Source organism: Mus caroli, unplaced genomic scaffold (genome assembly GCF_978045245.1).
Source record: "Mus caroli unplaced genomic scaffold, Mus_caroli_1 scaffold_4, whole genome shotgun sequence".
In the NCBI taxonomy this organism is placed as follows: domain Eukaryota; kingdom Metazoa; phylum Chordata; class Mammalia; order Rodentia; family Muridae; genus Mus; species Mus caroli.
Genome location: NW_028227259.1, coordinates 147,944,442 through 147,966,294, shown reverse-complemented (window position 1 = coordinate 147,966,294; position 21,853 = coordinate 147,944,442). Strand labels below are relative to the sequence as shown.

At 50.0% G+C, this 21,853-nt stretch overlaps 1 protein-coding gene and 1 long non-coding RNA gene across 5 annotated transcripts in view; one reads left to right on the top strand and one right to left on the bottom strand.

Annotated features, from left to right (window-relative positions):
• The first annotated feature begins 50 nt into the window (after positions 1 to 50).
• LOC147005399 (uncharacterized) lies at positions 51 to 21,676 on the top strand. Of its 2 annotated transcripts, XR_015047022.1 has the most exons (4): positions 51 to 137; positions 20,453 to 20,565; positions 20,759 to 20,858; positions 21,588 to 21,676. It is a non-coding gene; the product is annotated as an uncharacterized LOC147005399 (long non-coding RNA). The 2 variants fall into 2 exon arrangements; XR_015047023.1 differs by lacking the exons at positions 20,453 to 20,565; positions 20,759 to 20,858; positions 21,588 to 21,676 and adding exons at positions 15,075 to 15,122; positions 15,708 to 15,992 and having other exon boundaries at positions 52 to 137.
• The window catches only part of Grid2ip (Grid2 interacting protein), a 35,673-nt gene continuing 25,234 nt past the window's right edge, over positions 11,415 to 21,853 (bottom strand). For all 3 annotated transcript variants that reach the window (XM_021163288.3, XM_021163290.2, XM_021163289.3), the window contains 10 exons: positions 20,815 to 21,231; positions 17,475 to 17,562; positions 16,771 to 16,848; positions 16,071 to 16,267; positions 15,608 to 15,763; positions 15,389 to 15,475; positions 14,806 to 14,935; positions 14,593 to 14,711; positions 12,564 to 12,728; positions 11,415 to 12,372 (listed from right to left, as the gene is read on the bottom strand). In XM_021163288.3, coding sequence (XP_021018947.1) covers positions 12,301 to 12,372; positions 12,564 to 12,728; positions 14,593 to 14,711; positions 14,806 to 14,935; positions 15,389 to 15,475; positions 15,608 to 15,763; positions 16,071 to 16,267; positions 16,771 to 16,848; positions 17,475 to 17,562; positions 20,815 to 21,231 — 1,509 coding nt within the window. In that variant the 3' untranslated portion in view covers positions 11,415 to 12,300. The remainder of the gene's footprint in view (positions 12,373 to 12,563; positions 12,729 to 14,592; positions 14,712 to 14,805; positions 14,936 to 15,388; positions 15,476 to 15,607; positions 15,764 to 16,070; positions 16,268 to 16,770; positions 16,849 to 17,474; positions 17,563 to 20,814; positions 21,232 to 21,853) is intronic.

Genomic DNA, 21,853 nt, shown 5'->3' with positions numbered 1-21,853 from the left:
GTCTGTGAGCAGCCGGACCCTACATCCCGCGTGGACGGCCAACTGAGGACCCAGAGTCCTCCGCAATTTCCGTCTCCAGGGTTTCCGCCCAGGTGCCAGCGATTTCCTTCTCTAAGTTTTTGAAATGCCACTCCGTTGTGAGTATTGTTGTTTTTCCATTCCCTACTAAGATAGCAGAGATACCTATCTCAGAGGCATTGCGAGGGTAGAAAGCAAGGTTAAAATTTCCGTGATTAAGAACGCGAGCTTCTCTTGTATAGGACCGAAGTTCATGCCCAGCTCCTACCTTGGGGAGCTTACATCACCTTTAAAACCAGCTCCAGGGGATTCAATGCTTCTGGCCTTTAAGAACACCTGCACTCCCATGCACACACCCACACACAAACTAACACACACATTTTAAATAATAATAAAAATAAGTCATAAGAAATCTGTCAAAATCTATTAATTTTTATTTAAAATTACATTAAAATTTTGTATTAGGGATGGAGAACTGGCCCAGTGGATAAGAGCAATTGCTGTTCTTCCAGTAGACCCGATTTCGAGTCCCAGCACCCACAACTGCAGACTCAAAACAGCCTGGAACTCCAGTTCTATCTGACACCTCTCACCTCTGAGGGTGCCTTCATGTGACACACACACACCTGAAACAATAAAAATAAAAATTTAAAAGTACATTTTTTTTGTGGACTGTGTAGGCACATCCAATCAGGCCCAGTTCTCTCCTTCCATCTTGTTGGTTCCTGGGACTGGGCTCAAATCTCCAGGCTTGGTGACATGCCCCTTTAGCCGCTGAGCAACCCCACCACTTCTTTTTCTTTCCTCTCCCTCCTCTTCCTCTTCTTTTTGCTTTTATATGTGTGTTCACACGTGTGTACACACATGTAGGCTGTGAGGCCAGCTATTTCTAGGACCTTCTAGATCCCGTTACACCTTATATATTGAAGCAAGGCATCACACTTGAACCCAGAACTTGCTGATTTGGCTAGTCTAGCAGGCCAGCTTGCCAAAGGAATCCCCTGGCTCTATCTCCCAGGCTTCAACACAGCCTAGCATTTATGTGGGTGCTGGAGATCTGGGCTGTGTTTCTCACAGACTTGTGTCAGCAATCTTTCTGGATTTACAGTGTTTCTTGTTTGCCATTTAAGAAGAAACTTGGAGGCTTCAATGATGGAGCAGGGTGGGAAGATGGGACTGAAGCGCTAACCCATGCGTCATGGGTTATCTTGGAGATGGCTCAGTTAATAAAGCACTCACTAGACATACATGAGGTCTGGAGTTCAATCCCCAGCCCCGGATTAGCCAGCTCCTTACTATTAATGTTAACGACTTAATTTTTAAGTTATTAAATAAATAACTTAAATTAGCAAAGATGTTGGGGCTGGGGCCTTCATGTGCAGCCCTGGCTGCCTGAGCGAGAGAACTGTCTGACTGACAGACAGACAGACAGACAGACAGGCTCTATTTACACTAGCACCAGAAGTCCACGGAGAGCTTAAGAAAGCCACATAATGCTGGGCGGTGGTAGCACATGTCTTTAATTCCTGCATTCAAAAGGCAGAGTCAGGTGGATCTCTTGAGTTCAAGGCCAGCCTGTTTTATAGACTGAGTTCTAGTACAGCCAGGGCTACATAGAGAAACCCTATCTCAAAGGGTTGGGGGGATGGGGTGGTGAGATGGCTATTGGACATGTGTGTGTGTGTGTGTGTGTGTGTGTGTGTTTATTCTTGTATTCTCTCCTCCCATGATGTGGGCCCTGGCTCATTACACTTGACAACAAGCACCCTTACTCCATTGAGCCATCTTGCTGGCCCAGTGATGGCTGTTAATTGTTCCTATGCCTGATGGTGCAGCCTCAGCAAAAATTGTTTCAAAATGTGCTGGACCTCTGGTTATCACTGGTTATGTGACCTCTGGATGACCCTGCAGTTCTTTCCACTAAGGCCTGAGGTACTTGTCTAGCAGCCTACCAAAGCAACCGCTGGTAGAGCAAATGAGGCAGTGCTATGATTGGTGCAAATATTAGCAACATTTGCATGTCAGGTCTGCTGTGATTGGTGGAAATTCCCCCTCCCTGGCAATGTAAGCCGATGGTTGGGTTTATTAAGTGAAAAATGGTTCCAGAGCTGGTCTTTCATTTTCTTTTTTTTTTTTTTTTTTTTGGAGACAGGGTTTCTCTGTGTAGCTCTGGCTGTCCTGGAACTCACTTTGTAGACCAGGCTGGCCTCGAACTCAGAAATCCGCCTGCCTCTGCCTCCCGAGTGCTGGGATTAAAGGCGTGCGCCACCACGCCCGGCTCATTTTCTTTTTAAGATTCATTTATATTTTACATGAATGAATGTTTGCCTCGATGTGTTTAAGTGCACACTATGTGTATGCCATGCCCACAGAAGCCAAGAAGCAGGCATTCTGCAGCAGATGCAGCCTGCACATGGGACATGATTTAGCAGAGCTTTGCTTTGGCTACACTGTACCAAGCTGGTGTGTAGAAAAGAGCTGGTCTTTCATTCCTTCTCTTCCCCTTCCCTCCCTTCCTTTTGTTTTGTTTTTGAGACACGTTCTCATTGTGTACCCTTGGCTGGCCTTGAACTTACAGAGTTCAAAGAGATTCACTTGCCTCTGCCTTCTAGGCATATTGGGCTGCCTCCTCCTCCTCCTCTTTCTCCTTATTCTTCTTTGACAAGAAAAAAATTGAGCTGGGCAGTGGTGGCGCATGCCTTTAATCCCAGCACTTGGGAGGCAGAGGCAGGCGGATTTCTGAGTTCGAGGCTAGCCTGGTCTACAGAGTGAGTTCCAGGACAGCCAGGGCTACACAGAGAAACCCTGTCTCCAAAAAACAAAAAAGCAAAAAAAAAAAAAAATTGAGACAGATTGTTATGTCACCCAGGCTGGCATCAAACTTAGTATGGCTTGACTGTTGGGATCCTAGGCATGCTCCCCCACATGGGGCTTATGTGGTCTGGGCATGGAGGCCAGGGCTTTGGGAATCCTGATTAATATTCTGCCAGTGGAGCTGCATTGCTGGCCCCTGGTTGTTTCCTTGAGCAACTTGGTAGCCCTTGCTTTCCTGCTACTTTGGTTTGGTTGCCTAGGCAATTACTGAGCGCCTGCTGTACTGAGAGGCCGGAAACAGCTGCGACAAGCAGGAAGAAAACCGATGACGAGGTCCGCACTGGGTAGACACCTGGTAGCCCAACCTTGGGCATGTGCAGGTTTACCAAAGGAGGGTGAACAGCTGCCCGGTGTAAAGGTCGAGGTAGATAAGGAGAACAGGTTCTCGTGGCTTCCTATGTGAGAAACTGGTAGACCTGGGGAACTGGTGGCAGAGAAGCCAGCCTGTGCCTTGGCCCGGTGAGTGGAGGACACAGGTAACAGGTGGAGACATCACCTCAGGAAAGTCTGGCTCTGAGGGAGGGGAGAGGGCATCAAGCCACTAGGATCTAAAACTGTTCTTAGAGACAACAGAGCGCCGTGGCAGAACAAGCCAGGAGATGATGGTCTACAGTCAGGGATGGACCACGAGCCCTGGAGCCTGGGAAGGCAGGCACATGGTACAAGTGAAGAGTTGGCTTGCAGGCAGCAAAGTGGTTCAGCAGGTAAAGGTGCTTGGCCACCAAGCCTGAGTTCAATCCCAAAGACCTACACATGAAGAGGGGAGGAAACTGACTCTTGCAGGTTGTCTTTCACACACACACACACACACACACACACACACAATGTGTTGACCTGAGTTCAAGTTTCTGGACCCTCAAGGAGAGAGCCTATTCCCATGTGTTGCCCTCTGACAGCCATACATGTGATACCTGGGTGCTCCCGCACACACACACAAATAAATAAATGTAAATGACCTTTAAAACATGGAGGGGGAGTCGGGGAGATGGATCAGGTGCATAAAATTTTGTAGAAGAGTATATGTATGTGTGTGTATGCATGTGTGTATTGCTGTATGTGTGTATATGTATGTGTGTGATGTGCTGTGTGTGTGTGCGTGTGTGTATATATGTGTGTGTGTGTAGTGTGCTGTGTGTATGTGCACACACGCACATGCGTGTGCGTAGGGACCCTGCCTGATAGAACCTGGTCTTTATGAAGTATTGGCTCATCTAGAGACTTTGGAGGCTTGCTTGAGACTAGGATTCTTCATCATCTCCTTGGTAGCCACCCTCCCCTCAGCCAGGCAAGGCCTGTCCCTTTGGGAGGTGAGCTATGCCTGCTGGTAAAGAGTGGCCCTTGCTAACTGTTGGCACCCCTCACATGGTAAGGAGTGGCCCTTGCTAACTGTTGGCATCCCCTCACAAGAGAGGATGAAGGGAGGGCCATAAACCCTCACCAGTGTCCCGCCACTCCTCCCAGGTGATCCTGTTCAGTTTTTCATAATGGCACAGTGGCCTTGGGAGGGCCTTTCAGGAGGGGCTAGAATGCAGGCTGGGAAGGAAGGCATCTCATGGAAGGCATCATTCATGCTGGGGGAAGATTTTCCAGTGTGGCTGCTTTGGGGCCCCCCATACTGCTGCCAGTGGCCCCTCAGCTGTGCACGGTAGGTAAGCTCAGTGAGCCCGCCGGTTCCCCAGGGGAGCTCGGGTGCAGGCACATTGTGGTTTTCATTGGCGCCTTAGAAGAGAGCGGGTCCCACGGGGAAGACTCTCCCAATTCTTGTTAATAAAGGCACTGCGATGGGCTTGTGTTCCCCTCAAATGCAGATGTTGAGACCCCCAACCTCCAGCACTACTCACTGGGTTGTCAGTGTATTTAGAGACATGGCTCTTAACGATGCCATGAAAGGCAGAGCAGAAGCGTTTCTCAAGTTAGCAACTTGCACAAGAAAAGTTGAGCTGAGCAAACCAGAGGGAACCGGCCAGTAAGGAGACTTCCTCTGTGCTTTCTGCATCAGTTCCGGCCTTCCCTGTGTTCCTGGCCTGACCTCCTTCAGTGACAGACAGTGATCGAGATGTGTACGCCTGATAACCCCTTTTCTTCGCAAGTGCCTTTTGATCCCGATCTTTATCATAGTGAGAGAAAGTAAGCTGGGGGCTGGAGAGATGGCTCAGCCGATAAGAGCACTGGCTGCTCTTCCAGAGGTACTGAGTTCAATTCCCAGCACCCACATGGTGGCTCACAACCATCTGTAATGGGATCTGCTGCCCTCTTCTGGTGTGTCTTAAGACAGATAGAGTGTACTCATATACATAAAATATATACATTTTTTAAAAAGGAAGTAAGCTGGGGCAGCTTCTGTCAATGAATATATAATAAATTAATATAATAATTATTATATCATTAGTATTAATAGGTTAAATAAATATGAAAATAAATGCATAAGCTAATATCTTGAAGATAAAGAAATTTCCATTTGAGAGGACAGGCTTTGGATTCCCACAGATACATGTTTTGGATCCAGAAAGTTCCATCAATTTCCGTGAGTTTCAGACTTTTATTTGTAAAAAGGAGATCACAAAATCCACCCCAGAGGGTTGTGAAAAGGAAGCAAAATGAAATCTGTAAACACATGAGGCGCGCTACTTAGTAAATGTCACCTGGTGTCACTATGGGGAAAAGCCGAACGGGGCTAAACGATGTCACTGTTATTGGTGAGGAGTAGGTTAATTCCTGGAGCTCACGTGGCTGCGGCCACCCTTCATCATTTGGGGGAAGAATGGGGAGGGGACACATACTGTCTCACACACAGCATCTCACACTGGTTCTGGGGCAGAACCTTCAGAAGACATGGGGAATGAAAACTCAGAGATACTGACGCACGAGGTGTCTCTGCCCAACATTGTATGTGGCACCTGTCAAAAGTATTGGCAGATACATTTATGCAGAGAGCATGTTAGAAACCCCGAGCGTCTGTCCAGAGCCAGCCTAGGTCAAGGCATTGGCATTTTTATAGTAGAAGGGGAATGTGGTGCCTTTGAATCTGTTAAACCCAGATGTGTTCTTCAGGCCTGGTTGTATCCAGGGACAAAGAGATACACATAGCAAGTTTCTCTTATCTTTTGGCAGGACACTGAGACACTCCCCGCAGGTTCTCCCTGCTTTGTTCATACACCGCAGCCAGAAAAAAAAGGAAACTTCTCACAGCAAACTGTCTAGACTTGAGTCATGAGCGGTCTGTCTCTGAGCCACCCAGCCAGATGTGAGACTTCTGTGCCCACTCAGTTCTATGGCCTGGGAGTAGGGGAGGGATAATAAGAATACAGGGGGCTTTTTCAAACAGAAGAGTGAGCAGTTGCTAGGCAGGCACAGCTCACTGCTGTCTGCTGCAAGAGAGACAACTCACCGGTGAACAGATAAGAGAGACATGCCACCCGGAAGTCACCCGGTGACATTCTGATGCCACCCGGAAGTCACCCGGTGACATTCTGGACCAATGCTGGATCCAGGCAGGATGAGGACCATATAGAATTTTGTCATTGTTTCTAAAAACATCTTTCAGTAATTCATTAGCGTATTTGTTTGTGTGTGTGCACGCACGGGTGTGTATGTGTGCATGTGTGCACTGGTGTGCTGTGGTGTTTGTGTAAAGGTCAGAGGGCAAGTTTCAGGACTCAGTTCTCTTCCTTCTACCACGCGTACCACATGGGGCCCAGGGATCACACTCAGATCCTCAGGCTTAGCAGCAAGTGCCTTTACCCACTGAGTCACATCACCAGCTTTGTTGTGTTGAGATAGGGTCTCATATGTAGCCTAGGCTAGCCTCAAACTCATTATGTAGCCAAGAATGACTTTAACACTGCTGCCTGCACCACATCCTTAAGCTCGAGTTCCATGCAGTGTGGGTGTTGCAGCTCTGCCTGCCTGGCTGGGCTACTCGGTTTCACAATATAAAGCAAAATAAGCAAGATGATCAAAGAGATCAAAGCCTGCATCAACCTCCAGAAACTCATGTGTAATGATTGACTGACTGACTGACTGATTGATTGATTGATTGATTGAAATAAGATGTCGTGTAGCTCAGTCTGACCCCAGTGACCTTGACCTGATCCTCCTGCCTCCACCTCCTCCGTGCTGGGATTACAGGCGTGCACCACCACACCCCATCTATGCAGTGCAAGGAATTGAACCCAGGGCTTCAAGCATGCTAGGCAAGCACTCTACCCACTGAGCTATACCCCCAGCCCTGACTTTCTGTGCTCTCTTGCTTATTTGTTTCCTTGGGCTCTCACCTCACTTGTGAAAATGATTCCAGCATTTGACCACAGGATGAGCCACCATCTGAGGCTGTCACTGCTTTCCCTATCAAAACTCCGAGTGTGGGGAAGAACCCTGTAAAATCCACCAAGCCACTTACCTGCTCACATCGACTGCAGAGTTAAAGTCTTTCATCCCAACTGCTGGGGGGGGGGGGGGGGCTGAGGCAGGAGGATCCCAGGCTCTAGGCCTGTATGGGCTAGAATGAATGAATTCAAGGCCAGCCTGGGTAACTGAGCAGGACTCTGTCTCCAACTTTAAAAGAGACTAGGGATACAGGTCAGTGTGGAGCACTTGTCTAGAATCCACCAACAAGGGGCTGGGGCTTGGCCTAGCAACAGAGTGCTTGCCAAGAACCCACAGTGCCAGTTCCGCTCCCAGAACACCCATGGTGAAAGAGGGAACTGATCTCCTCAAGCTTCCCTTGGCCCTCCATGTGCCCCCAGAGCAGATGCTACCAAAGAAAGAAAGAAAGAAAAGCATCTTTTTCCCAAATAGAATCCCCTAGCAAGGGGCTGGAAGGCAGGGCATCATAGCTCAGCAGCAGAGCACCTGCCTAACATGTCCAACTCCTTGGGCTCAATCCTCAGAAATGTCGGGGAAAACAAGGTTAACAGTTCAGTTTGTTACACAGCACTGCTATAGCAAATTGCTAACAGATACAGGGCATGTTAAGGAATCCTTGCGAGTGCTTGGCATGTCATACTGCCATCTAGTGCTTGACTTTGGGCAAGGGGCACGTGCCTCTAACGTCAGATGAATGCTGGCCGGGGAGATCTTGCCTGGTGGAGACTGTATTCTGTGGATCTCACAGAGATTTTATTTTATTTAAAAAAAATTTTTTTTTTTTTTAGTTCTTGTGAGTGGACATTAGGGCCCCATCATTCTAGTTAAGCACTTTGCTTTCCGTCTCTAGCTTCTCTCTCCTCCTGTTTAGCTTTTAGTTTAAAGATAGAGTCTCAGTAAGTTACTTAGGTAGGCCTTGAAATTTCTGTCCCCCTGCCTCTGCCTTCGGAATAAACTGTGACTTCCTTTCTTTCTCCTCCTCCTCCTTTTGAGACACAGTTTCTCTGTGTAACCCTGACTGTCCTGGACCAGGCTGGCTTCACACACAGAGCTCCCCCTGCCTCTGCCTCCTGAGTGCTGACATTAAAGGCCTGAACCACCATTCCTGGCATAAACTGTAATTTCTAATCCCAGCTCCAGAGGTTTTTTTGTTTTGTTTGTTTGTTTTTCATTTTGTTTGTTTGGTTGGTTGGTTGGTTTTTCGAGACAGGGTTTCTCTGTATAGCTATGGCTGTCCTGGAACTCACTCTGTAGACCAGGCTGGCCTCGAACTCAGAAATCCATCTGCCTCTGCCTCCCGAGTGCTGGGATTAAAGGCGTGTGACACCATGTCCGGCTTGCAAAGATTTTTAAAAATGCATTATACTTTACTTACTTGTGCATATATGCCTGTGCATACATGTGGAGATGTCAGAGGACAGTTTGTTCTTTCTTTCTGCCCCATGTGCATACTGGAGATGGAACTCAAATGGTCAAGTTTACTGGCAAACACCTTTACCCACTGAGCCAGCTCTCCAGGCCTGCAACATAGGTCAAATCTTTTTAAATTCAGGTTTATTTATTTAATCTTATGTGTATGAATGTTTTACCTGCATGAATGTATGTGCATGCTTGGTGCCTGTGGAGGTCAGAAAATGGCATCAAAAGACTGCCCGTACTTCCCCCACCCCAAACAAACAAAATAAAAAACTAACCTGCAGTTAGCGAGTTGCAGTTGGTGGTGAGATTGAAAACCCAGTTCTACCCAAAAACAAGTGCTCTAAGCCGAACCATTTCCCCTGCCCCCCCCCAATAGGGATTGTTTCTTTTTAAAAAATTATTTTACGCCAGGCAGTGGTGGCGCATGTTTTTAATCCCAGCACTCGGGAGGCAGAGGCAGGTGGATTTCTGAGTTCGAGGCCAGCCTGGTCTACAGAGTGAGTTCCAGGACAGCCAAGGATACACAGAGAAACCCTGTCTCGAAAAAACAAAACAAAACAAACAAACAAACAAAAATTTTACATGTGTCTGGTTGTTTTACCTATATGTCTATGCATCACATGTGTGCAGTGTCTGTGGAGGCCAGAAGAGGGCGCCAGATTGTCTGAAACTGGAGATAACAAACAGTTGTGAGCCTCCATATGAGTGCTGGGAATTGAACTGTGGGCCTCTGGAGGAGTAGCCAGTGTTCTGAATCACCGAGCCCCTCTTTAACGCCCCCTAACAGGAGTTGTATGACACTCTTTTCCTGGGACACACGTACCAGGTACTGTGTACAAGTTGGGCTGCTGCGGAGTAGCAGGAGCTGACTAGGCACGTTCCTTCTTGACACGTACATCTTGGTTTGAATGCTTTTCTGGGATGGATGGACATAAGGAAGGTACTAAGGGAAGAGCACCTGCTCAAAGACCAGGACTGTGGAAGACTCTGAAAAACCACATGTGGGCTGGGGATGTGCTCAGTGGGTAGAGCGCTTGCCTAGAATGTATGAAGCCCTGGGTCCCATCCCCAGCGCTGTGTAAATTGGTTGTGGTGGTGCATGCCTGTAATCCCAGCACAGAGGAGGTGGAGGCAGGAGGATCAGTTCAAGGTCATCTACACAGAGTCTGAGAGTGTCCTGGTTTACGTAAGACTCAATCTAAAAGAGAGAAAAAGAAAAGAGAAGGAACTGGGGGTTCCCAGCCCTGTCCATCAACAGCAATGGCTATTTAATTTTTGTGGGAGGAAAAAAAGCTGAGGGTACTGAGAGATGGCTCAGTGGTTAGGAGCACTTAGCTTACACCCACCTGCCACGCCCATTCCAGGGTATGTGATTCGCTCTTCTGGCCTCCAAAGACACCAAACTCATGTGGACAAACCCACCCATGGACGGACACATATAACTAATTTTTTTTTAAATCCAAGTTTCAAAAAGAAAAAGAAAATCGAAGAAACAAAATGAAAGCCCATTCATACTATCCCTGGGAAAAAGTCAAATGAAGAGCTGAAATTGGTAGTTTGTGCTGCAAGAGGCTGAGGCAGGAGGACTGCCACTAGTTTGAGGCTAGCATGAGCTACAGAGACTATAAAATAATGATATAAATTAGAATGAAAGTCAAAATGGTCTTTGTGATGTATGGCTATGATCCCAGGGATTGGGGGGTAAAGGCAAGAGGATTCCGAGTTCAAGGCCAGCCTAAGCTGTGGGAGACACTGCCTCACGATGAGAATAAGGGCTGAAGGTGTAGCATAGTGGTTGAGCACTCACAGGCAACCAGGGCTGGGGGTTTGAAGACCAGCAATATAGAATAGATTTAATTTAAACATTTTAAAACAGCCAGCAAGATGGCTGACTCCTCAGGGAAAGGCACCTGGTATCCAAGACCAAACATTGTCCTCTGATTCCCACACCACAGCACACACTTTTGCATACATGCGAGAGAGAGAGAGAGAGAGAGAGAGAGAGAGAGAGAGAGAGAGAGAGAGAGAGAGAACTCGAGAGAGAGAGCCAAAAAGAAATGAAAAGGTGTGTGCATGTGTGTGCATGCCTGTGTGTGTGTGTGTGTGTGTATATATGTCTGTGGGAGGGTGTGCATGTGTGTGCACGTACATGTGTGTGTGTGCATCTATTGCATCTTATTGCAGGAATCTGGAGCTCCGAGCAGTGAGCGCAAGTGCTGGGGATTCTGTTCACCCTCCCAGCCATGCAGGCTCCAGAGAACTCACATCTCTCTCCCAGACTTACACAATGCAGCCTTGGGGACCCCGTACGTTCCAGATCATGTCACCTGCCTGGAACCTGCCCTGTTCACACAACCTGTTCCAGGGAATGTCATCACTATCCAAGAGAGGAGCTCTGCAGCAGGCCACCAAACTCGTGTCACTGCCCCCATCCAGCCCTTTCCACGTCCTTTCCCCAACCTTCAGGATTCACATTTCTGCTCCCAACATCCTGAGCTGGTGTGATTAAAGCCTCAATTGTCGGGGCTGCCATGATGGCTCAGTGGGTGAGGATGCTTGCTGCCAAGCCTGATGACCTGAGAACCCACGTGGTGGAAGGAGAGAGCCAGCTCTGTAAGTTGTCCTCTGGCCTCCACGTGCTCTCTGCACACCCATCTCTATGCCACCTCCACACAAATCAAAAACCCAAGTCTCTCAACTTTGGCTGAGCTGAGAGGTGCAGCTATTGTGGAGGCTAAGGTAGAAGAAGACTTAAAAGTTCAAGGCCTACCTGGGCTACAGAGTAAGTTCGAGGTCACCCTGAACAACTAAGATGTGTCTCAGAAAGCATACAGGAGGCTGGCGGTGTGGCTCGGTGGCAGACTGCTTACCTAGCATGCTTAAGGCCCTTGGTTCATTCTCTTACTACCATAATGCCAGCACTGGGGAGGCCTAGGCAGAAGTATAATGGTGAGCTGGAGGCTAGCCTGGGCTACATAGTGAACTGAAACAAGAAAGGGGAGGGGGGAAGAGGAGGAGGAAGAGGAGCACATGGAGCACGGTGGCCATGCCTATAATCTTAACATTTGGGAGGTAGAGACAGGAAGATCAGAAGTCCGAGGCTACCCTTGACATAGTGAGCTGGAGGACAGCCTGAGTGATATGAGACCCTGTCACTCCAAAATAAAATAAAACCATAAAAGAAAATTAAACCTAGATTCCATTGTGTGATAACATCTCTTCCTCCTCCAGTCCCTCTGGGTATGGAAGTCTGTCCTCTCTCCTGTCCCATGCTTCCACCGAGCCACAGACAACTGCAGCAAGCCAGCATCCACTCTGCAGTCTGCCCTCAGGTGGGACATTCCCTGACACACAGCAGCATTTTATTCACCGTTGTGGGCATCGAGGCGGAAGGGTGGGTGGCCACCGGAAGCCAGGGAGACCTTCTTGGGAGACCAAGGTGTATGGGCAAAAGAGGGCCAAGCAGAACTTGGCAGCTGAGGTAGCCGGAGACACGTGGCTGCAGCGCCACCGCACCCAAGCCAAGGGGCGTGGTCAAGTACCCTGGACCCTGTGTTCCTCCAGGGTGCAGCCTCCAGCATTGGTCTCCGTGCTCAGACTGCAGAAGATGCTTGGTGGCAGCTGTCACCAGGCCAGGGGTGACACCATCCCTGAGCTGCGTGGGCCATCCCCTGCCTGCAGGTCGCTGAGAGCTCTCTGGAGATGGGGAGGGGTGGTCAGTGGGCCCAGCATCGCTGGCACCCTTCCAGCCCCTTCCTTGTACCCGGATGGCTGGTGCCGAGGGTGATGGCTGCATCCCACCAGAGACAGGAGATGTGCCACTCACTGGCATCCTTTCCGAGCCCCACCTCCCTTCAGGAGCCTCTCCAGCCTCCACCCTGGCTCACCTCAAATTTGCTCATGAATTCTGAAAAGATGCCAAAGAAGGCCTCTGAGGTAGTGGCCTTGGAGTCCTCTCCGAAGAAGGCCAGCGCCTTCCCTAGCTCCTCCATGGCCTCTCGCTGCAGACCATCCAACGCTCGCAGGGCTGGCTGCGCTGTTTCCAGAAAGGACTACAAGGCCTTGGTCAAGGAAACAGCCCCCAGTCGGTGCTTTACCCTCGCTGGCTGGACTGTGACCCCAGATAGCCCTCGCTACTCCACTCCTGCTCTGAAGGGATCTTTCGGCAGACCGAGAACTATGCTATAACCCTCACCCACACCAACGCCTCCCCGCCCCCACCCCACCTCCCTACCCCCCAATCCCACATCTCTCTAGCCCCATCCTCGCCCCTGTCACAGTTCCAGGCCGCCAGTCCTTAACTCCATGCATAATTAAAGTCGTCCCTCGCTCTCTCCACAAGGAGATGCTATCCTATCCTCTTTGGATTCTGCTCCGTAGTTTCTTGACCCTTGTTACGTAGCCCAGGCTGGCCTTTAACTCTGGATCCTTTTGCCTCAGCATCCTGCGTGCTGGGATCCAGGTCTGAACCCCAGTTCACTTGGACTGACCTTGGCCGTCTCACCCTTTAGTTTATGTGTTTGTTTGACACAGGATTTCTTGTGACCCAGGCTGGCTTGGAACTAGCTAAAAAGCTGAGCGTGACTTTGAACTCCTGATCTTCCTGCCTCTACCTCTGAGTATGTGTGTGCAACACCACAGCAGGCTTTTTCTCTTTTCCTTCCTTCCTCTTTCCCTCTTTTTGTTTCGTTTCTTTCTTTCTTTTTTTTTTTTTCCTGAGACAGGGCTTCTCTATGTAGCCCTGACTATCCTGGAACTCACTCTGTAGACCAGGCTGGCCTCAAACTCAGAGCTGTGACTGCCTCTGCCTCCGCCTCCGCATCTGCCTCCCAGGCCTGGGATTAAAGTTGTGCACCCACCACTGCTTAGCTCTTTCTTTTTTCTTAATTACCCTCTTCTTATTATTAACTAAAATGGTTCAAATGTCCACTGTTTCTGACCTCCAAGGGTGAGCTTGTCCCCTCTATGGACCAGGATTTAAAACAGTATCTGACACACTGTAAGTAACTCCTGGGGGAAGCTTGGTTGCCCTGATACAAGGTATACAGTTCAGTGAAGAGCAACTATTTAACATGCAGAAGGCTCTAGATTCCAAGGCCTCTCTCACCTTGCTTTCAGCTTACAGGGCCTGACTGGCCAGGCTTCTCCTGTGTCTTGTGACTTAAATCTGGGCTTTACCATTTTTAAGGACAGATACTTGACAACATGTCAGTGACTTTGAGAATTATGGGTGGGCCTGTTGGCAGAGACCTGTCATTCCAGACACTTGGGAGGATGAGGCCAGAGAACTGTCATTTCAAGGCCTTCCTGGGCTACAGAGTGAGTTTTTGAGGCCAGCCTGGTCAACCTAGAGAGGGGAGGAACGTGGTATATACCTCAGTGGCAGAGTTCTTGCCTAGCACGTTCATTGCCCTGAATTCAATTTCCAGCAGATTTTATATATATACACACACACACAAATGTAGCTCAGTGATAAAGCCTGAGCCCTGAATCCCCAGTGAGGGCCTGGGAGTATAGTTCAGTGCCTGCCTAGAGTTACCTAGTGAGAAGCTAGTGTATAGCTCAGTGGTGGAGCTCTTTGCCTAGGATCCCACAGGGGCTGAGGACAAGGCTTGGCTACTACCCTAGAATCCTCCAGTGCTGGGCTGGCAGCATGGCTCAGCAGTAGAGCGCATGCCTATGCCCGTGTGCCTGTGTAGTTCAATCCCCCATATCACACACACAGCAGAGAAGCCCACCCTCAGTCCTCAGCTTTGCATAAGCACCTGGAGTCTAAATACCAGGACGGAAGCTCTCACAACGGCCCCGACATGCTTCTGCCTGGAGGGTCTGCAAGGATCTACACTGACCACTAGAGCCAGAGTCACCTTTACCCAGAGTCCAGGCTTGTGCTGGAACAGGCTGATTAGAGGATACAGCCATGACCACAGCAAACCTGTCCTCACTGGAGGGGGCCATGCTCTGGCAGGCCACCTGAATCTCACTGACGGTGTCATGGAGGTCAGCCAGGTCACCAGTCAGGGCTCTCTGGTTCACTGCATGTAAGGAAAGAAGCAAAGGATTATGGGGGCTGCATCCCCAGCTCGGAGGAGCATGCATCTGCCTCCCTCGCCCAGGTACCCAGCCTACCTTTGGCAGCCAGGGGCACAGTGGGCAGGTCCTGGGCAAAGCCCAGGAGCTCAGGGAAGTGCTGGCTTAGCGATTTGGCAAGGATGTGCAGAAAGGTGGACTTCCCGTCCACTGTCTTGGTGGAGTTTAGCTGCAAGGGATGCCCAAACCATAAGTTTTCCAAAGACGCCCACCAGATTCCTGGTCACATGACACCAGGTTTTACTGTACTCCCAGAATTCTCAGCCTGTGATACTCTTTCCAGATTCTCTCCCATTCTACTTTTCTAGATTCTGGAACTGGGTCAGAGAAGCAACCTTGTATACTTCTACCCTTTGGTAAGTCACATCTGGGCCAGTTCCTCCCCAACCCAGGGGAAGAACTTTGTGACATGTTTTCTTCTCCTGTTAGAACATTTTTTGGTTGTGTGTGTGAGCCATGGTCTTATTTAGCCCGTGTTAGACTAGAACTCCTGATCCTCTTGCCTCGACCTTCTAAGTGACGAGATTACAGGTGTATGCCGCCACACTTGGCTCAGCTGCCACACGTGACTCTGCCTCCAAGTCTGGCAGCTAGAGTAGATGGGTGCCTGCCTGGCCCTCACCTCTGTCAGGAAGTTGATCTTGAAGCCAGTGGTCTTGTTGGTCTTGGGCTGTCCATCGTTGAGATAGTTACCCATGGCCAACACAAACTATGGGGAGAAAAGTAGGATGGTCCTATCCAGATACTCACTCCGTCCCCTCCCCGTGTGTAGGTTTTGGGCTGGGAGCCCCAGGAGACAAAAAGATCAGATTAAACAAACAGGGATGGGGAAAGGCTTGACCTCCAGGATCTTGGCGAGTTTCCGGCTGTTTTTGAGCTCCAGAGATGCCTGACGCAGACACTCGAGGCTGCCTCTTATCTCCTCTGTCTTCTCCTGCAAGGTAGCCTGGAAGTGTAGACTGCGCAGGCGGGTCTTGTATTCGGGAACCGACAGCATCTGAAGGAAAGTCATGCATCCCCAGCCGGATTCATCCATCCCCAGCCAGGACCTTCTGCCCAGCCTGGGGAGTGAGTCCTCTGACAGATGAGCAAGGTACCCCTTAGGAAAAATTAACCTGACCCTGGGAACAATCTCATCGCGTCTGCCTTGACCTAAAGTGAGAACTCAAAGGAGTTAAACTAGGACTAAGAAGCCAGGGGCAGTCTTCAAGGGACCTGGGACAGAAGCCAACTTCTGACTGCAGAGGGAGCCCATGCTAAGGAGCCCTAGTCGTGGTGTGGGGGCTGGAGGCTGGTCTTAGCACCTGCAGGACGAACTGGTCCGGCTCACTGAGTCGACCCGGAGCCTCGCGGAAAGCCTGATATCGCTGTTCCTCGTCGGCGTCAGGAGCGAAGAGCAGCAGCTGCGCCAGATGAGCAGGCTCCAGGCGCCGGGGTTCCATGCTCATGAGCACTTGCCGCAGCTCGCCAGGGGTCAGCTTCAGGTGCGCTAGGAGAATGGCTGCGGGTGGGGCACTAGGGTGAGACGGGGCGGGGCCCTGGAGGGGCGGGGCCGAATTAGGGGCGAGGCCTCAGGGAAGAGTAGGTACTTGATTCGGCGAGGGTACTGGGAAGAACATAGCGAGGAGGGGCCTGAGAGAAGTACCTGGCGGAGAAGGGCTTTGCATAAGAGTAGCCAGGGAATAGGGGTCTTGGAGATTGACAGAAGAGGGGCGGGATCCCCCCCAAACAGATACCTGAGAATTGTGGGCGGGGCGAGAAACTAAGGAGGGACAAAGTCCACAATATGATTGGAGGTAAGGCCAGGACCAGGACCAAGAAACGCATTATGGTGCCAATAGAAGGTGCCTAGGAGTACACCTGAGTACAGATTGGGGATCCTGCTGCCCTGGCCTTCTTTTAGCAGGGTGGCCGGTCCCAGTCCCCATATCTTAATTTTGATCTCCCCTTTGCCAGTCTCAGCTTTTTTTTGGCCCTGAAGGCGGGGCCCCTAAGGCTTCTCACAGGTATTGTAGGCCTTCTTGTGGGACAAGATTTCCACCACTTCCTTCTTCCTGAAGGGCTCCGGGCCGGGCACTGGCTCTGGAAGAGAAAACAGTACTGTTTAATGGGGAATGCGGGGAATGCTAGGGCTGCTGTGGCAGGGCCAAAGGAGAGGTGTGGCCACAACCAGTGGTCAAGGAACTTTTCCGGGGATGCATCAACTCAACTACATCAGCTCCAGGCATCCAAATTCCCCCCTCATTCTTAAGCCTTTCGGTTGTGGACCCGCAGGTCCAGCCTAAGGCATTTAGTACATGGCTTGTCTGACCCCACACTACTGTCTCCTCGCAGGCCCTCTTCCCTGCACTCCTCAGGCTGAAAAATGTAAACCACCCACTTCCTGAGTTTGTGCTGCATACAGGAAGGAACTACTGACTTCTTGGAGTCACACTCGATCACTACAAGGAGATACCTAGAAAGGATGAGGCGGAGAGGGAGACTGAAAAGGATGCTCATGCTACCATAGCTTTGTGACTTGGTGCAAACTACCTAGCCTTTCTGGGCTTCCTCATTAAGAAGTGGAAGTGATTCTGGAATCTAGTTTACAGGACCATCAATGGATTCATGCATGTATGCAGCAAGGGCTTGAAAGTTTGGAGACACAGTGTCTATGCTCTGGGAACCGGAAGCTATGAGGCAGCAGGCAGCATGGCCGGGCCACTCACTCGGAGGTTTCTGGGTGCCGAAGTGGAGCTCCAGGTCGAGGTATTTCACCATGTCACTCAGCTTGTCATAGTCAGAGTCCTCCCCAAGCTGCAAGCGATCGATCGTGAGATGGTCAGAGCAGGAGAACCCAGGCAACCAGCCTGCCTCTGAGATTCATCCTGAGGACCTCCAAAGAGATAGGGCCCAGGAGGTCCAAGAGGAAGACAGGAGCAAGAGGAGGGTGCAGACAGGAAGCACTAGATAGAAGCTGGATGTGATGCACCTCTTTAATCCCAGAACTCAGGAGGCAGAGGTCCCTGTGAGGTCCAGGCCAGCCTGGTCCACACAGTAAGACCTTGTCTCAAAAAATAAAAAATAGAAAGAGAGGAAGGAAGGAATTCTGTAAATCAGGGCTAGAGCGATGGCTCAGCAATGCTTGCTGCTCTTGTAGAGGACCTGAGTGCCATTCCCAAAACCCTCATCCGACCGTTCACAACTGCTGGTAACTCCAGCTCCAGGGTATCTGACGCCTCTTCTGGCCTCTCTCTCTCTCTCTCTCTCTCTCTCACACACACACACACACACACACACACACACACACACACACACAATTAAACAAAAAAAAGACATGCTGCGCCGGGCGTGGTGGCGCACGCCTTTAATCCCAGCACTCGGGAGGCAGAGGCAGGCGGATTTCTGAGTTCGAGGCTAGCCTGGTCTACAAAGTGAGTTCCAGGACAGCCAGGGCTATACAGAGAAACCCTGTCTCGAAAAACCAAAAAAAAAAAAAAAAAAAAAAAAAGACATGCTGCATAATCCAAGTTATAAGCTAAGAACTGACTCCCCTTCCGGTCAGTAAGGCAGCCATTCTTGGAACTCTGTCCATGAAGAAGGAAGATGTTGGTGATATCCAAGAAGACTAAAGAGAGAGACCTGAGGGGTTTGTCCTGTTTTAAAGTCTCCTTTGGTGTCTGTCTGGTCTGTGTGCACATATATGTCAATGTGCACACATGTGTGAGGACAGTGGCTGACATCAAATGTCTTTGTCTTGTGCCACGTTTTGTTTTGTTTTGTTTTGTTTTTTTAATAACATGGGTGCTGGGGATTTGAACTCAGGTCCTCATGCTTGATCAATAAATGCTCTTACCTACTGAGCTATCTCTTTAGGCCCATCTACCCTACTTTTTGAGATCATCTCTTCATTAAACCTAGAACTCTACCAATGGGTTAAGTTACCTGGCCAATGAGCTTCAGTGGTCTGTCACCTAGGAAACAGCTGTATACCATCATGTCCAGATTTTCACAGGGGTGCTGGGGTCCACAGTCAGGTCCTGATTCTTGTATGGCAGGCACTACCCACTGAGCAATCCCTCAGCACCCCTCAACTCCCATTTTCAGATAAGGACTTGCTATGTAACCCAGGTAGGCCTTGAACTCATGACCCTCTCTCCTCAGCCTACTGAAGGCTGGATGACTGGCGTGGACCACCACACTCTGCTTGAGGTTCTCCTCTGCAGGAAATGGGTTCATACCAGAACTGCCTTGGGTGGGATGAGCTGATGCTGGGGCAGCTGAAGCTGTGATCAAAGGGCTGGGGCTGGAATCTGGACCAAAGGTCTGGGGCGGTTTATGCAGGCAGTCACCACCTGCAATGGTCATGGGGCGCTTGTACTGGGGATGAGATTGGGGGTGGTTGGGTTTTTTTTTTTAATTGTTTGTCTTTTTTTTGTTTTTTGTGGGGGTTTTTTGTTTGTTTGGTTTTGGTTTTTTTGTTTGTTTTGTTTTTTGTTCTTTGGGGTTTTTTTTTTTTTTGGGGTTTTTTTTTTTTTTTTTGGTTTTTCAAGACAGGGTTTCTCTGTATAGCCCTGGCTGTCCTGGGACTCACTCTGTAGACTAGGCTGGCCTCAAACTCAGAAATCTGCCTGCCTCTGCCTCCCAAGTGCTGGGATTAAAGGTGTGCACCACCATGCCTGGTCGGGGTGGTTGTTGAGTGAAGAGAAACAAGTAGAGAAATGGTCTCAGAATGAGACTGCTGGGCGTGGATGCCTGGCAGGAAGGGTGGCCAGGTGTGTTCAGCCTTGGTGACCAGGGAGATAACACTGGAGAGCAAGCTGTGGACTCATCTCAGGATGGTAGGAATGTGGTCTCCAGGAACCCAAGATAAGAAGTTCCCCTTCTCTCTGAGACATGTAGGCCAGGCTGGCCCCAAACTCACTGTATAGACAGAAATGGCCTTGGGCTTCTGATCCGCCAGCCTCTACCTCCCAGTCTTGGGACTACAGATTACATGATGCCTGGTTTATGTGCTGGAATGGAACCCAAGGCCTTGAGCATCCGAAGCCAGCTCTGTATTGCTGAGCTACGTCTCCGAGTCCCAGCCTCTGAGGAGATGCCTTTTTTTAAAGGGAGAATCTCGCTATATAGCCCAGTTCAACCTCAAAGTTGAACTCAAAGCAATCCTTTTGCCTCAGCCTAAGTGCTGGAATTATGAGCATGAACCACTATACCCATTTTATCCCCTGGTCATATTTAAAGGAGCAGCTGAGCTTGGTGTAGTGGCTCATTCCTATAATCCCAGCACTTTGTGTGTGTGGGGGGGGGGTATTGAGGCAGGAGGATTGCCACAAGTAAAAAAATAGAGTCTAAGTCTAGTCTAAAACTAGTCCAGCCTCAAGAGTGATGGGTTTGTAATGGGCAGGGTGGTGTTTCCAGAACTCCCCACTGTGCTTTTGGCTTGGGGATATCTTTGTCATCAGCAAGGGTGTCACTTCTCTGCTCAGGGTGAGAAGAACCAAGGAATATTCTAGTTGATATTAGAAGAGGCCAGGAACTGGTGAGATGGCTCAGCAGTTTAAGTTGCTTTCACTAGTTTGATGACCTGGGTTAAATCCCTGGGATTTATGTGGTGAAAAACAGAGAACTGACACCCATATGTTCCCCTTTGATCTTTACACCCCCACCCCGCCCCAATTTAATAAATATAATGAAAAAACTAAAGAAGAGGAGGAGGGTAAAGGGAAGAGGAGGAAGAGGTGGTGGTGGAGGAAGAAGAGGAGGAGGAAGAGGAAGAGGAGGAAGAAGTAGAGGAGGAAGAGGATGAAGATGAGGAAGGTAAGGATGAAGAGGAGGAGGAAGGTGAGGAGGAAGAGGAGGAGGATGGTGAGGAGGAAAAGAAGGAGGAAGAGGAGGGGGAGGAGGAGGAGGGGGGAGGAAGAGGAGGGAAGGAGGAGGAGGGGGAGGAGGAGGGGGAGGAGGAGGAGCTGAGGTCAGGAAGATGGATCTTGTCTTTTATGTTACTGTCTAGACCACTCACCCAGCTGAGAGAGCTGAGAGAGAGAGACTGGTCCCCAGGCCACCTACCTGACCCCAGATGGTGCCTTCTGAGTTCTCCACCTGTTCCCAGCGTAAGCGCTTGACGCTCATATGGCTGGTCTCACTGCGGCGGTGGCCCACGCCTCGGGATAGCATGGGGGGTGCACAGGGCACAGGTGGGGGTAGAGGGGGTGGGGGTGGGGGTGGGACTGGGTGACTGATCTGGGTGAGGGGTTTGGTCAATGACTGAGGGGGACCTCGGGGACCATCGGAGGTGCGGGAGCTGGGCTTGGGGTCATGGAAAGGCAGGGGCGGTGGCGGCGGGGGACTGAGTGGAGGTGGGGGGATGTGGTCGGAGATGGAGGAGTAGGTCAGAGAACTGCCCTCCTCGCTGCTGCTGACACACTCGCTAGCGCTGCTCCTCTCGTTGGTCACAAAGCTGCCCTGGTCATCATGAAAGCTCATCTGCCCAGGGGAGAGCAAGTGGGAAGTGAGGCTGGAGACTGGGGGGGAAGGATGGGGGAGGGGAAGTGGGGCGGTGGGGGGGGGGCGGTGCTCAAAACAAGGGGAAGCAAGAGAAGCCAGGGGCCAGGATCTCAGTCCTGTACCTCACCCTGACGTTTTGAATGGGATAGTTTGAAGTGCATGGAAGACAGATTGGGACAAAGAATGGGCTGGCCTGAGACACAGTAAGTATATGGGGGTAACTTTAGGGAAAAGATGGGGTACCCCGGGAAAAGGTACAGAACTGATTGGCCCGAGGCTGTGAGCTGGGTATCCTAGGATGAATGGGGTAACCTGAGATAAAATATGTATGATAGGGGCTGGTGAGATGGCTCAGTGGGTAAGAGCACCCGACTGCTCTTCCGAAGTTCCAGAGTTCAAATCCCAGCAACCACTTGGTGGCCCACAACCATCCGTAACGAGATCTGGCGCCCTCTTCTGGAGTGTCTGAAGACAGCTACAGTGTACTTACATATAATAAATAAATAAATCTTAAAAAAAATATGTATGATAGCCTCAGGCAAGGGTGGGATAAATATGGACAGGGAATAACTTGGAACATGGAATAACTCCAGACATGGAA